The sequence below is a fragment of the Lepidochelys olivacea genome, assembly GCF_965140295.1.
Source record: "Lepidochelys olivacea isolate rLepOli2 genome assembly, chromosome: 6".
Taxonomy (NCBI): domain Eukaryota; kingdom Metazoa; phylum Chordata; order Testudines; family Cheloniidae; genus Lepidochelys; species Lepidochelys olivacea.
Genome location: NC_140416.1, coordinates 36,455,273 through 36,470,562, shown reverse-complemented (window position 1 = coordinate 36,470,562; position 15,290 = coordinate 36,455,273). Strand labels below are relative to the sequence as shown.

Sequence of the window (15,290 nt, the reverse complement as noted above, 5' to 3'; positions counted from 1 at the left end):
CTATCACAGCCCTGGAGGGACCCGACTTCCACTGTGACCAGAGAAGCACTAGAGCTGACCGCTCCACCAATGAGCTCACCTTGCACCCATGGGCAGTCAGCGACCTATGTCTCCCCGGAGGGCACTTTCACTCTCCACTACCCTCACTCATCCCTCCTCTCTGGTCTGCCTTTACTCAGAGACATAGTTACCCCAGAGGACAAAGCTAGTCTGAAGTTGCAGGGCTGCCCTCCTCTCCCACTAGTGAGCCTGACCATTGGTACCCTCGGTTCCACTGGTAATCCAATGGATCAGAAGCTCCACAGGGGTCTCTACTTTACCAGACAGAGGATGGCCTGGGACAGAAGCACTAGGAGATTGGGGTTCCATCCTCCAGCCAGACATGACTTGCTAAGAGACAGAGCAATGCCATGGGGTCCTCCCCTACTGGTTGATCCCTTGTCCCGGCACATCTGGGGCCCTTGGGATCCTTACCCTTGGCACCCAGGATCAGTACATGAGCCTTATTTACCATCTCCTGGCCAACCCCAACTAGTCTCCATCAGAGTATTGGCAGGAGGAAGGTGAATGAGATCTGATGATTCTGGGAGCAATTTCATTGTCTTCCCCAGATCAAGCAGTTATCCCATCTTTGCTCTCTCTGTCTGGCTATGTCATGCAATATCAGAAACTCCTGCAGAGAGTGGTGTATGAGCTGCAGATACATCTTGAAGAAGTTCAGGAGCCCCACTGTAGATTACTGGAGATTTTGCACCCTTCGGCCCCAGGTGTGTGGGCCTCCTGATCAAGAAGACCATCATGGATGCAGCAAAAAGGGTGTGGTCTGTTCCTGCTTCTTGTGCTACCACCCCAAAGAGGGCTGAGAATCACTACTTTGTTCCATCCTAGGCAGGAGAGTTTCTATTCTCACTCCCACTGCCTAACTCCTTGGTGGTACAAGTGGCTACCAAGAGATCCAGGCTGCAATTCCTAAAAACTACTTCCTCAGACAAGGATGGCAAATGGCTCGATCTCCTGGGAAGAAAGATCTTCATCTCCACCTCTCTTTAATTCAGGATTTCAAATTATCGGGTTGTTCTGGCTAAACACAATTTCACCAATTATACAAAGCTTTTAGATTTTAAAGACGAGCTTCCTCAGGAAAACGGAGCCCATTCCAGTCCTTAATTGATCATGGCAAATTGGTGACCAAGACTTCCCTCTAAGCTGCACTAGATGCTGCAGATACTGTGCCCAGGGGGATGGCTACGGCCCTTGTTGAAAGATTCTTGGTTACAATGCTCAGATTTTCATAGGGAGGTGCAGTGTACACCATTCAGATCTGCCCTTCGATACAGTTAATCTGTTCCATGAGACAGATGAGTCTCTCCACTCCCTCAAAAACCCAAGGACAACTCTTTGTTCACTGGGCATCTATACCTGTTTGTAAGAGAAAGCATCTTAGGCAGAGTTACAGAGCAAGACCATCTTCTCAGCCTTTTTGCTATCAGTGTCCCTGGGATTCACCAGATATATCATACAAGATCCACAGTTTCCTGCAACGTCCACTGCCACACCTCACTCTAACCCTCAACTAAGGAATTTCTTGAGACAGATCTGGTGAGACCCACGTCCCTTTATTGATGCCACATCATCCCGCCCCCACTCAGTTTTTTGGAGGCCACTTTACCCAATTTGCCTGCAGCTGGAGGGCTCTAATAGCAAAAAAAAATGGGTACTGGAAAGTACTCATTGCAACTATGTGATTGAGTACGTCAACTCCTACCCACAAACCTCCTTCCAAGTTCCTTTTGAGGGATCAGTCTCATGAGGAAATTCTTTGTAAGAAGGGGATTCCCTTCTCCATTGGAGAGCTATAGAAAAAGTTCCACCTCAGCATTAGGGGAAAGGATTGTACTCTCCATACTTTTTAGTTCCAAAAAGAACAGGAGATGGAGACCCATTCTCAAACTACACCAACTAACTATATTTACCCCCAAAATTAAAATTCTGCATGGTCACGTTGGTGTCAATAATTTCATGTCTGGAAGAGATTGCACAGATCTCGACGTGAAAAACTCGTACATTCACATAGATATTCACGCATCCCACAGGAGGTTCCTCTTCAGTCAAGATCACTGCCAGTTCAGGATCATTCCATTTGGGCTAGCCACAGCACCCAGGGTCTTTACAAAAAAATTTTCAGTGGTGACCGCTTGAATGAGAAGAAATGGGTTCATTGTCTTTCCATACCTCAATATCTGGCTCTAACAGGCAAGTCATATGAGGAAGTCTCATTGGCAGTCCATTTCCTGTTTCATCTACTTCCTTTTCTAGGCGTTTGTGTCAATCATGAGAAGTCCACATTAACCCCCACAAGGTCCATAAACTTCATAGGAGCGACCTTGGACTTGACCACAGCAAGAGCCTATCTATCTATTGAGAGATTGCATGCCTTGGGCACTCTCATAAACCAGGTCACCTTCAGGCCACAGACTGCAGTCAAAACTTGCCTGTTCTCTCCTCAGCCACATGACCTTATGCACACATGATGCCATCTATCTTCATTGTCTGCAAAGCTGGCTTCTGTCCATTTACTCACCAGAGAGGGGCAATATCTGTGCCATAGTGACTATTGTGTCCAAGTTCCCGGACTCTCATCTGGTGGAGAAAGTATGGATGGGGATCTCTTTCCTCACGCTGACACTCAATGCAAGTATCATTATTGATACCACCCTTTTAGGTTGGGGAACTCATATGGATGATCATACTGCACAAGGACCTGGAATCTTCAGGAGTCCAGGATTCATATCAATTTACTAGAATTGAGAGCAGTCCGTCAGAACTGCAGTGCCTTCCTCCCACTCATCCAATCCGGGCATATCCAAATAATGGGTCTGTCCTCTGAATAAACAAGCAGGCGGGAATGATATTAGTCCTTGTGTGTGTACATCCAGTGAACCTCTGGAACTGATGCAGCAGCCATCACATAACCCTTTTAGGAGCACGTTCACTAGGTGAGCAGAACTCCCTAGCAGACATTCTCAGCAGGCGTTCTGCTGCAGACCGTGAATGGGAGATTCACAATTTGGTCCTGAACAAGGTCTTCATCCAGTGGGGAATGCCGTCTTGCGACCTCTTTGCTTTACATGTTAACAGGAAATTTCCCCTGTATTGCTTTATGGGAGCACTAAGAACGGGCTCAAAGGCAGATGCCCATCTGTTACTTTGGAGGGTTCACCTCAGATTTGCCTTCCCTCCCATCCCATTAAAATCACAGGTGCTATGGAAAATCCATCATGACAGTGCTTGAGTCATCCTTATTGTTCCCAACTAAGACCGTTCTGATTCATGGATCTTCTGAAACTCTCAGCTCATCTGCCCATAATCATCTCCCCATTTCCAGACCTGCTAATGCAACACAAAGGCACCTGCAGGCACCACAACCCGAAACTGCTGTAACTCAAGGCCTGGTATTTGGATGGGCATCGGTTGTAGAGCATTCATGTTCTGAAAGGGTGCAATCCATTCTCAATCAAAGCAGGAAAGATTTTAGCAGAAGATGTTGTTTAGCTAAATAGAAGCATTTCTCTTCTTGGGCTTAACAATGCCAATCTCCAGAATCTGCTGGAATCCCTGCTATTCTTGAGTATCTACTTACCCATAAGACACTGGGTATCTGTTTTAGTTCCCTTTGGTTTCATTTGGCAGCAATCAATGCTTTTCATTCTGCTGTTGACAGCCATACTATCTTCACTCATCCTACAGCCACTAAATTTTTGCAGGGGCTTCTTCGATCCTTCCCATCAATGGTGAAGCTAACACTCTAGTGGGACCTCAACTTCATTCTTTCATCTCTCACCAGACCTAACTTTGAACCTTTAGCCTCAGGTTTTATGTCCTGTCTCTCAATGAAAGTTCCCTTCCTAGTCTCCCTAATATCAGCCAGAAGAGTCAGTAAAGCTGGGAGCACACATAGCAGACCCGCCATATACTACCCTCCATAAAGAAAAGGTCTCACTGTGCCACCACCCGAAATTCATCCCTAAAGTAAATTCAGAGTTTCCCATGAGTCAAACCATCCATTTACCATTGCTGGGTTGTATTTTTTTCAAACCGCAAGCTTCTGATGAAGAGAGGAATATACGTTCTTTGGGTGTCCGAAGGGCACTGGCCTTTTATCTACAAAGAACAAAAGCTATGAGAGAGACACCTAAACTATTTGTTTTCACAGCAGAGAGATCAAGGGGTCAAGCTATACCTCTGCAGAAACTTTCTAAATGGATCTCTGGCTGCGTTATTCTTGGCTACCAACTAGCCCACATTCCTTCCCCGGAGCGGATGAGGTTTCACTCCACCAGCGTGGAGGCAACTTCTGCTGCATCTGCTAGAGATATGAAGAGCAGCTGGAGCTCCTTGCACACCTTCACAAAAGTTCATGCTTTGGTTCATCTTCTACTGAAGATACAGCTGTTGGGACAGCAATGTTACAATCAGCCATCACTTCTGTGTCCTCGTACCCATCTCCATTTTGACTACTGCTTGCTGATCTCCCACCTGTGGACTACACATAGGAACCATCACTCCAAGAAGAAATGGAGGTTAGTTCTTTGAGACGTGTGATCCCTAGCTGTATTCCATTGTCTGCCCTCCATCCCCTCTGCTGCAGATTATATCTGGATTTGTGATGAGAAGGAACTGGAGAGGCATCAGTCTGCATGACCCCTTATGCACTCAGTTCAGAGGAGAACAAACTGTACATGTGCGGGCCAACGGACACTCCTTACTGAAAATCTCTGGACTTTTGCGCATGGTGCACATGCACCACATGCGGAATAAAGCTCGGGATCACACATCTCAGAGAACCTCCAGTTACAGGTAACTAATCTCCATTTCTCCAGAAGTTCTTCAGCAGCCAGAAACACTTTGTGTGGTCCTGGGTAGTGGGTGTAATTTACAACAGCCTTGAGGTTGGTCCAAGGATCAAGAGCTACAAAGCCAATTTACTACCTCCTTAGTGCTACACCAAGTATCTCTCTGCTGCACCCCAGGATCTAGCCCATACATAATATAGAAAACTACATTTACTAAATTTAAGTTATTTTAATTATTTTACTTTGGGCATAAGAACAGCCATACTGGGTCAGACCAATTGTCCATCTAGCTGAGTATCCTGTTTTCTGACTGTGGCCAATGCCAGGTGGTTCAGAGGGAATGAACAGAACAGGTAATCATCAAGTGATCCATCCCCTGTCGCTCATCCCCAGATTCTGGGCAGTAGCTACATTAACAAAACTCTTTTAAAATAACATCTAGCTATTTGGAGGGGCAGTGCATTTAAAAACAAAACCCTGCTCATCTGATTATAGTAAATATTAAAACAAAATGTTAAAGTCTGCCATATACAGATAGGAGGCTTATTGATTATTACTTAGAATAATTCAGATTGGAAAGGATCTCTGGGTCATCTAGTACATCCTCCTGCATCATCATGGAAGGATTGATTTAATTAATCCTAAACTAACCCTAATATGATCAGCTTATTCTAACTTTGACCACTGCCAAAGATTGCAAATTCCTCCACCTTTTTGACAGACACAGTTCCACTGCAGGGCTTTACTATGATGACTAAACTTTTTCTGAATTTTCCCTGCTGTAGTTGAAGCCCACTACTACTTGTTCTATCCTTCTTATTTAATGAGACTAATAGTCTCTCTAATAGTTGTAAACAATTAGTTTAAACATCTTCTATGGGTCACTAGTCTAGACCTAGTTGTGTGTGTCACATACTTTTCAAACCATTCCTCATTTTTTTCCTGCTCTCCTCTAAATTTTCTCTCCTGTTTCCACTAGTTGTGCCTTTATTGTGGTGCCCATAATGAGTGCAGTTCGCCAGGTGTACAAGCCACAACTGAGCAGAGTGGAATAATCACCTTGCTTGTGTGATATATGGTTCTTGTGTTAAAACAGCATACCATTTTGTTCTTTTCTTGCAAGAGGACTGCATTGACTTGTGTTCAGTTTATACATCTACTATTCCCTTCAAATTTCCTGTTCATGGTACTATTTCAATAGCTAGTATTTTCCACTTTCTGTATTTGTTCATTTGATTATTCCTTTATATTTCTTTACAGAATTTAAGTTTATTAATTTTAAACATTTCTCCAGTTTGAGTTCATACTCTAGCTGTACTGCAAAATTAACACATAGCAATTTCTCTTTGTGGACAGGTTCAGCACTTTGGATCTGGGCCTCAGGAGTGGAATGGAAACTACAGTCATCGAAGACAGCAGACATACATTCCAGCTGGTGTTGCCAGTCATCCGTTCTCCCTTCCACATGGAAGTCCAAATCACAGTACGGTGCATGCACATTTAGCTGGAAGTACACACCTTGGAGGACAGCCTGCTATTCTTCCGTATCCATCATCTGCACCCCTTAATACTGCGGCACCTGTAGCCCACCTCCTAGCCTCATCATGTACCTCAAGACCTATATTGCAGCATCCAACCTACAATATATCTCATCCCAGTGGCATTGTTCACCAAGTCCCAGTGGGCATAAATCCCCGTCTTTTACCTTCCCCAACCATTCATCAGACTCAGTACAAACCTATTTTTCCACCACATTCTTACATTGCAGCATCTCCTGCTTACACAGGATTTCCACTAAGTCCAACAAAACTCAGCCAGTATCCATTTATGTGAGAACTCGAGTACAGTATGTATAGGAAGCTCAATGATAAATGTTTGATTTAAGAAGAAACATGGTATTTAATAAATATTAGCCATGGCACAACAAGAGAATTATTTTTTGAATCATGTAGATTTGGGTGCAATTTAAACAACCTTGAGCTTTAAATAACAAAACAAAACTCACTTTTAATGTGTTTTGCACATTTGGTATAACTTGTATCTTTGGTCATATTATCTTCTTATATAGTAACTCCAGACAGGTGACTTACCGGAGCAGAATTCCAGTTTTGCTCCTTCTATTTTTTATAAAATTGCCTTCTAACTAGTGCAAGACACGTCTACATTTGGGAAGCCATTCAGTGTACAGATTTAGAGCAACAGATGCACATATGTCAGCAGTACAGTGTACAAGTAAAATGTTTGTATTGTGTATCTTGGTGTTTAAATGTTGAGTCACTTATCTAAAAAGTTGAGCTGTTCTTCACATTGCATGTGTCTTTTGCATGGGCAAAGAAGAGTTGCCTAGACATTGCTCTTAAATGTTGTTGTCCTAATACTCTCATCTGCATTGTAAACTGTTCCCACACATAGTGCCTTAAATATTTGAGGTTGTTAATGTTATTACTTATATATACATGTTGAAGACTGCAGCACTTAAAATTCAGATATTCTGATTTTTTGATAGAGTAATGCTCATTTGGGGTTTTGTGTGGTATGATTTTAGTATTGGGTGTTTTTCGTTGTCAAGGAGGCAGCATGTTTTGCTGTAGCTGAATTCTGCTGTCTGATTTTTTCAGAATGATCTAGCTTCAAGAGAAGAATTTAGTAGTGCTTAAGAAAAGTCAATTCAGTAGCTTGTAGTGATAAACACAAAACAGTATTTTATACTGTTAAATGGAACTGCAATACAATCTAAGTAGTATATTTTCAAAGTGTTTGTCTAATTGGATTTAATATGTTTAGAGGTGCAGTAGGCATGATTCTTTGACTAGATTATGAAAGAAAAAGCAAAATGCTCATTGATTCATGATGTGATTTCATCTTAGCTTGAGCAAACCATGCAGTATTTAATAAGTAGTAGCAGAATATTTACTATTGAAGCTTGAAAAGATGTGAGTTCTTTGTGTGCAATTTTCATTTATGCATGGGAGAGATTTTAGCCTTTTTCATTATAGTATTTGTTTTAGCTTGTTGGGGTGTTTGCTTATTTAATACATTCCGTCAGGGACGTAAATTACATGCTTTTTGCAGTTTCTTTACTAGAAAGTTTTGTCTTTTTTGTTTTTTGTTTTTGTTCAAATGAAGTTGCTTTTGCAGCACCAAAGACTTAATCATCCATTTTCTATAAAAGGTAGCTACTTTTTTCATAGACCTCAAGTATACTGTAGTGTAGAGATGGGATTTAAAGAAGGTATTAAACAGGCTGTGTGTTAGCTTATGGGTAAGTAATAAATTGTATCATTATCTTGAATGTATCATAGATAAGCTGCTATATCATGATTGCCACTTCAGATAGCTGTGAAATTAGTTGATTAACTAGTTCTTTCTTAGCCTTCTAATTTCTGTATAAGTCTAATTACATGAAATAGAAGTGGGGGTTTTGATTTTTATTTTGCTTTTACGTTTGGAGTGTCGTAACTACTATATTGTAAATGATGGAAGTTTAATTGAATATGTTATTTTGGGGTGTTATTTGCATCAGTATTTTATCTCCATTAACTTTGGGCTCATCACTGCATATAAGTGGATGGATGGATGTAACTTAATTTTTTATGTTTTCATATTGCATTATGTAGACACTTAAGAAGCTGTAACTTGCAGGCTTGACTTAACTTTTTTTTAAACAAAAAATATTCTGGAATACAATATTTGCAGCATTGACTGGAATAAGAGTGCAAAGTATTTGTTTAACTCTGTCAATAAGCTAATAACTGGTAGATTTTTTCTTTACTCCATTAATACAAGCAGTGTTTTATTTAATGAATGTCCAAATGAAATAACTGTGCCTATATTTGATGTTGTTTTTTAAAAAATAACAAAAACACAACAGTGTTATATCATAAACCAATACCAGCAGTACATTTTTAATCACACTGCAAAAGAAACCTAACTTTTCCCACAAGATTCAGTGTTTTTAGTAACCAACTCTATGCCTTTTTTACAAATATAAATGTATATGTAAAGTATACATTAGAAACTAAGAGTAGCCTGATTAATTTGAAATCTTATCAGCACATATATAAAGCCTAAATATATGGAGTCAAGAAAATATTCAAGTAAATTCGTCATACACCTTAACACTTCAAACTTGTACTATCTGTTCTAGCAGATTCCTGTCCTCAGTTAACACCTTGGTGTTGGGAATTGAGTTCTCTTGGTGTTACCTCCATTGCAGGCAGTGGACACACCAAGAACCACCAGCACAAAAGGATTCATTTACTTTTGTATTATGATAACAAAAATTACAGTGTTCTTTATTTGGGGCCATGGGAATCTCCATTGCTTTAATATATTTACTGTACTTTTTACTGTACTTAGGATGTAAAGCTAATATGCTTGTTAAATTGACACGTTTACCTGTATGGCACAATATTATCCTATAAATTCACAAGAAAAATGTACTGTAAATGTGCCCCAAATTAAGCCTGCTGCTCTTTATATATTGTAAGAATAGAAATGTGTTTGAATTTCAAAGAACTAAATATTTGGGATTCTGCCACAACCTAAATTCTGAATAATGAAATGTTTGTGTGGTACCGATCCTGCAATAAGCTTCTGCACCCATGTGGAGTCCAGTTGACTTTGTGCAGGGATTTTGTGCAGGTGTCCAAGGTCCATCTGTATAGAACTGCTTTCAGGATTGGTGCCTAAATCTGTGGAAACAGTCATCCCTCATCAGTGAAGCATATACACATCAGATTGTTTTAATGCCTTTTTTAAATAAAACACTGCATGACTACAGAATTGCATATTTGCATACTATTTTAATTTGTGAATTATTTTATATGAATTTCTTGTATTCAGTTTTTAACTTTAATTCAGAGTGTTTTTATTAATCAGATATGCTACTGTATTAACTAATTCTTTTGGTTTAAATTTTTAAATTTTCTGCATTTCTAATTTTAACTTGGTTTGTGTTAAGTAAAAGTTAAATCACACTGCAAGCTGTAGGAAGATTGTTTTAGAAATACCCAAGGATATAGACTTGATTATTAAGTTTGAATTGTTACTGTTTAACAATTTGTAGACTTGTGGCTTTTTTTTTGTTTTTTTTGTTTGTTTGTTTTTTTGCTTTTGGTTTCTATGCTACACTAGTTCGCCATGTAGCAATTGCACTGTGCAATATTACAATACGAGGACTGGGAAAAATTTTTATGGATGTAATGTCTCTTACAGTTTGCGATAGTATTTCTCTCTAGTTCTCAGTGATTTAAATGTGACCAAGCCTTCTGTACTTTGTCACAAAAAGCGGGTTTTCCAGGTGACTATTTTGGTGAGTGTCAAAATAAGAATTTATGGTGTATTACTGTTGAGATTCACTTTGGATTAAAATATATATTGCAGCAAATAAATTGTTGGCAGCTTTTATTTTTCACGACATCATTTCAAGGCCAGATTAAGACACGATAAAACCAGTGTGTAGGGCTCTAGCTCTTAGATTCTGATATATTCAAATGTCAAAGCTTTGCTTTATTTAAAAAACAGTATGTTTCTGACTCTTGTGGTTGTGAGGGGAAAGTCTGAAAATGTGAACCAAATACGACCAATGCCTGCATGTGCAGACAGCCAGAGACATTAACTATGAAAGATGTGGGCACTTCCAAGCATCTCGAGAGAGTATTAACTCCAAGATCCGTTGTTTTGGGGGTGGCCCACCACTACCACCCCAACAAAGATATCTGCATGTGGCAGCAGAAGAGTGCATTGAGCCCGGCCCTCATATCCACTCAAGCAGATATACTCCACCTACTGGGGTAAGTGCTAAATTTCTTTTCTGCCCCCCTCCCCCCCATTCCTCCTGCTGCATGAGAGGCAAAATGGGGCTTCATGCCACTACCCCTGCCTCTCTGGGAGAAGAGTAGGTCCCCAGCCATCACTAAAGGGGAGGAGTCGAGCCACAGGATCCCCACCCCCATGTTGTGGTGTGCTAGGGCTCCAGATAGGATCTAATGCAAGACTGTATTAAGACTATGTGCTGATTTCCATGAAAAACATTTATTTTACTATAACAATCTTCAGCCAAATGGAACTAATTATAGTTCGAGCTTGACAATATGTACAAAGGCTGTCAGCCTAAGAGTCCCCATGTATCAGCCCCATGGACTTATTTGGTTATTTTGCCTGTTAAGACAACTAAGACTCCAAACCCTCTCCGCCCTCAGGGTGGACTTGCAAAGCCCTTTCCAGGATGAAACAAGAAGTATGGATATCCCTCCTCTTTGAAATCAGAATTCAAATACAGTCTGCCAGTCAAAGCAGCTCTTTGTGTGTGTGCCTAAGTTATAACACTCCCTCCCATCTCCTTCCAAGGACCAGAAGAGATAAGCTATCACCCCCAACACAAGGGCTTTTTCAGTCCTACAGCAGCCAGAGATGGCAAAGAGAGGCCATGGAACCAAAGAATAGACAAATATGCCTGCAGCAACGGAGATGTCTAGGAGGCTGAATCTCTTTTTCCCCAACAATGAAGTCAAATAGACCCAGGACAAGTGGGTTCAGGAAACAGTTCTTTACAGTTACTCACTGCTCCTCCCTAAGGGTGAGGGATCTTATCATGAAGTCATAGAATCATAGAATATCAGGGTTGGAAGGGACCTCAGGAGGTCATCTAGTCCAACCCCCTGCTCAGAGAAGGACCAATCCCCAATTTTTGCCCCAGATCCCTAAATGGCCCCCTCAAGGATTGAACTCACAATCCTGGGTTTAGCAGGCCAATGCTCAAACCACTGAGCTATCCCTCCTCCCTAAGTCATCATGCTGGCAAATGTATATCTTTTATCCTTCCAGATAACAGAACTCAATCCCCAAGAAGAAATATTTTCAGAATCTGTATTTTATATTATTCATCATACAGAAAGGAACTGCAGGACTAAAGTACTAAAGTTCAAATGATTAAACAGCTGGATGAGGAGAACAAAATTCAGGATGAAAGCTATAGTACAAATTTGTAGCAGTAATATCTCCAGAGATACTTGCTGACATTTTGGACCTACCAGATGCTTATTGTCATATTTCCATATGCCCATATCACCACTGTCTGCTGAGGTCTGTATATGGGAACTCCCATTTCCAGTACAAGATCTCAGGGTTTTCATAAACGTAGTAATATAAGGTTCATATTCCTGGCAGCACACCTATAGCCCTTTCCTGATGAAACTCTCATAGGGACATCATCCTGAGAAACAACGAGGTCAACATCTGGACATGCTGCAGTCCCACAGCTTTGTAATCAACGTGAAGAGCAGCTCTCTGCCACCACCCATTCGTTTTAGGTAGTCCTTCTCACCTCCCTAAAGAGAAGCTATGGCACAATCTAGATAGATGCAGCACACTGAAAATATACCTCAAATGAATGCAATCAATGAAATGTTTAACTTCCAAGTTTGTATCCTTTCACCTGAAGCGTTCAGTTCCTAGGGTATCCACATTGTCCATAGCTAGATGAAGTGCAGTGTGACTGAAGCATAAAAGGAATCTGAAGGCTTGTCTACACTTAAAATGCTGCAGTGGTACTGCTGTAGTGGTTCAGTGAAGACACTACCTCTGACAACGGATGGACTTCTCCCATCAGTGTAGGTAATCCATCTCTCCCAGAGGCGGTAGGTAGGATGATGGGAGAATTCTCCTATCTCCCTATTGTTGTCTACACCGGAAGTGAATCATTCAAGGGGGGTGGATTTTTCACATACCTGAGCAACAGTTATACCTACCTAATTTCCTAGTGTAAACCAGGCCTAACAAATGAATCCCAGAAGGAAAAAGCAATCAATGGCAAGGCATGGAAAATGCAGCAGCTACAACATAAAAAATTTGTAGAGCAGCCAAAGACTACAAATTAGAATTCCTGTCCTCTGCAAATATGTCCTTTGGTAAGAAGGTGTTGCATATAGTAGTCTCCAAATAGCTGGTTTTTTATTTTTATTTTTTGAGGAAGGAGGGTATCTGTTTTTGCTTTTTAGTGATCATTTTCCCCTTCAATAATCCTGATCCTCACTACTTCCTATAAATCACAGTTTGGGTGGGATATGATCCAGAATGAAAAATCTGTTACTTCCATAACAGAAATGATCAGGTAACATTTTACCCCAATCTGACCCACTCTAGTTATTCTAAATTAGGATGTTAGGACTTTGGCCTTGTTTCTGAGTCCACAATGGGAGAGAGATGTACACAGCTAAAATTGCAAAATTCTTACCTGTTACTGGTTTACAGTGGAACCTCAGAGGTACAAACACCAGAGTTACGAACTGACTGGTCAACCACACACCTCATTTGAAACCAGAAGTATGCAATCAGGCAGCACTAGAGACCGGAAAAAAAAGCAAATACAGTACTGTGTTAAATGCACACTACTAAAAACTAAAGGAAAAGTTTAAAAAAATGTGCTTGTTTCATTTAAATTAAGATGATCAAAAACAGCATTTTTCTTCTGCATACTAAAATTTCAAAGCTGTATTAAGTCAGTGTTCAGTAAACTTTTGAAAGACCAACCATAACATTTTGTTCAGAGTTACGAACATGTCAGAGTTATGAACAACCTCCATTCCCGAGGTATTGGTAACTGTGAGGTTCTATTGTATGGTACTAACTCTTCTTCTTGAGGTTTTTTATGGGTGCTCCACTTCAGGTGCACGTGTGCCTCATATACATTTTATTGCAGATTTTCATTACCAAAAGTTAGAAATAATCAAATTAATATAAAGAGCAAACTAGGCAAGTTATCTAGTAGAAGGCACTATACACAGGGTACCACTAGAGGGCACTGCACTAAATACATCTGCTAGAGCTAACCCCTGCAGTAATGAGTGAACTAGCCATTACAACATACATACCTGTAAGAACCATTCAACTTTCATCTTTTCTGTGTGGATAATTACTAATAGTCACCAGATGGAAGCTAATTCTGGATAAGATGAATTAGTGATTTGAGGAAAAATTGAGTAAAATAGCACAAATGGGACACATTAGCTATTGCATAATACAACTAAGGGGTTATCTACACCACGCAGCTTTTAGCGACAAGGCTGTGTCGACACAGCCTTGTCACTAAAAGTCAGCATGTGTAAATGCTCTTTGTCGGCATTTTTGTCGACAAAATACTTCCAACCCCCCCAAGCGGCATTAGCTTTGTCGGCAGGAAAGCGTTGCCACTTGCGTCGGCAAAACTGTCTTTCCCGGAGGGGCTTTTTTAAGTACCCATAAAAGACAAAAGTTTTGTCGACAACTTCTCAGTGTAGACATACCTTACCACTTCAACGGTACCAAATTAGTAAAACAAATATGTAATTTCACTTATCAGTTTTGCAAGGATCTGGGGATTTGCAGCTGCAGGTTCCCATAGCTGGGAACTATTTTCCCTCCCTTGTGAACATTTAACAAAGAGAACTCCTCTTTCCTTCTGTTTTTTAAACATATTATTGTAACAAGGAGAAAATAGTACTTTCCTTTACTTCAAGTACTGTTTTTCCCATTTAGGAAGCAATTCTACTTCCAGGACCTTGGAATAAGAATGGTCATGATTTTCCCCCAAAGTATCTTTCATCTTGTTCCACGCTCACCATAGATACCACTGTATTAGGGCAGGCCTCTTAGCCTGTAGCCCAGTGGCTCTCAACTTTTCTAAACTATTGTACCCCTTTCAAGAAGCTTCTTTGTCTTATGTACCCCAAGTTTCACCTCACTTAAAAATGACTTGCTTACAACAAACAAAAAATATAAAAATTTCACAGCATGTCATTACTGAAAAATTGCTTACTCATTTTTTACCATATAATTATAAAAAAAATCAATTGGAATATAAACATTGTACTTACATTTCAGTGTATAGCGTATAGGGCAGTATAAACAAATCGTATGAAATTTTAGTTTTTTGTACTGACTGCACTAGTGCTTTTTATGTAGCCTGTTGTAAAACTAGGCAAATAAAGATGTGTTGCCATACCCTACGGAAGACCTCTGCGTACCCCTATTGAGAATCACTGTTCTAGCCTCTTTACCATTCACTCACACTACCTGCTGACAGCACGGCTTGTTCCCCTCTGTGTCAGGGACAGATTTAATTATAAGGCTCAGTGGGCCAATAAGCTGAGGAGAGAGCTGGTCTACAGCAGCCAAAGAAGCAGGCTGGTACCCAGGAAACTGCATTCCCCTCCACACAGCCTGAAGGAGAGGGCTAGCCATTGCTGCTTTGGCTGCTACTGGTTGAGCTACCCCTACTGCTGTTACTGTTGCTGGGGAAAAGGGGAGTGGTGTGGAGCCCTCCCCCCATGGAATGAGGCCCATTCTACCTACTACCCCTAAAGACCATCTGCTTGCTGACCTGTTAGCCAGCTGGCTTGCCTCGACCTGCCTACCCTGGAACTCTTGCAATGGAGATGTTATTGCAAGCATACATGG

At 40.8% G+C, this 15,290-nt stretch overlaps 1 protein-coding gene and 1 long non-coding RNA gene across 6 annotated transcripts in view; one reads left to right on the top strand and one right to left on the bottom strand.

Moving 5' to 3' along the window:
- Positions 1 to 10,233, top strand: part of HIPK3 (homeodomain interacting protein kinase 3) — a 156,261-nt gene extending 146,028 nt beyond the window's left edge. For 4 of the 5 annotated variants that reach the window (XM_084631654.1, XM_084631651.1, XM_084631653.1 and 1 more), the window contains one exon: positions 6,210 to 10,233. In XM_084631654.1, coding sequence (XP_084487780.1) covers positions 6,210 to 6,686 — 477 coding nt within the window. In that variant the 3' untranslated portion in view covers positions 6,687 to 10,233. Of the gene's footprint in view, positions 1 to 4,648; positions 4,877 to 6,209 lie in introns of those variants that run through there. The other variant, XM_084631655.1, reaches the window with a different exon arrangement.
- LOC311522384 overlaps positions 1 to 15,290 on the bottom strand; it is a 28,582-nt gene that overhangs the window by 1,434 nt on the left and 11,858 nt on the right. The window contains exon 2 of the long non-coding RNA XR_014712111.1: positions 13,090 to 13,196. This is a non-coding gene — a long non-coding RNA (uncharacterized lncRNA). The remainder of the gene's footprint in view (positions 1 to 13,089; positions 13,197 to 15,290) is intronic.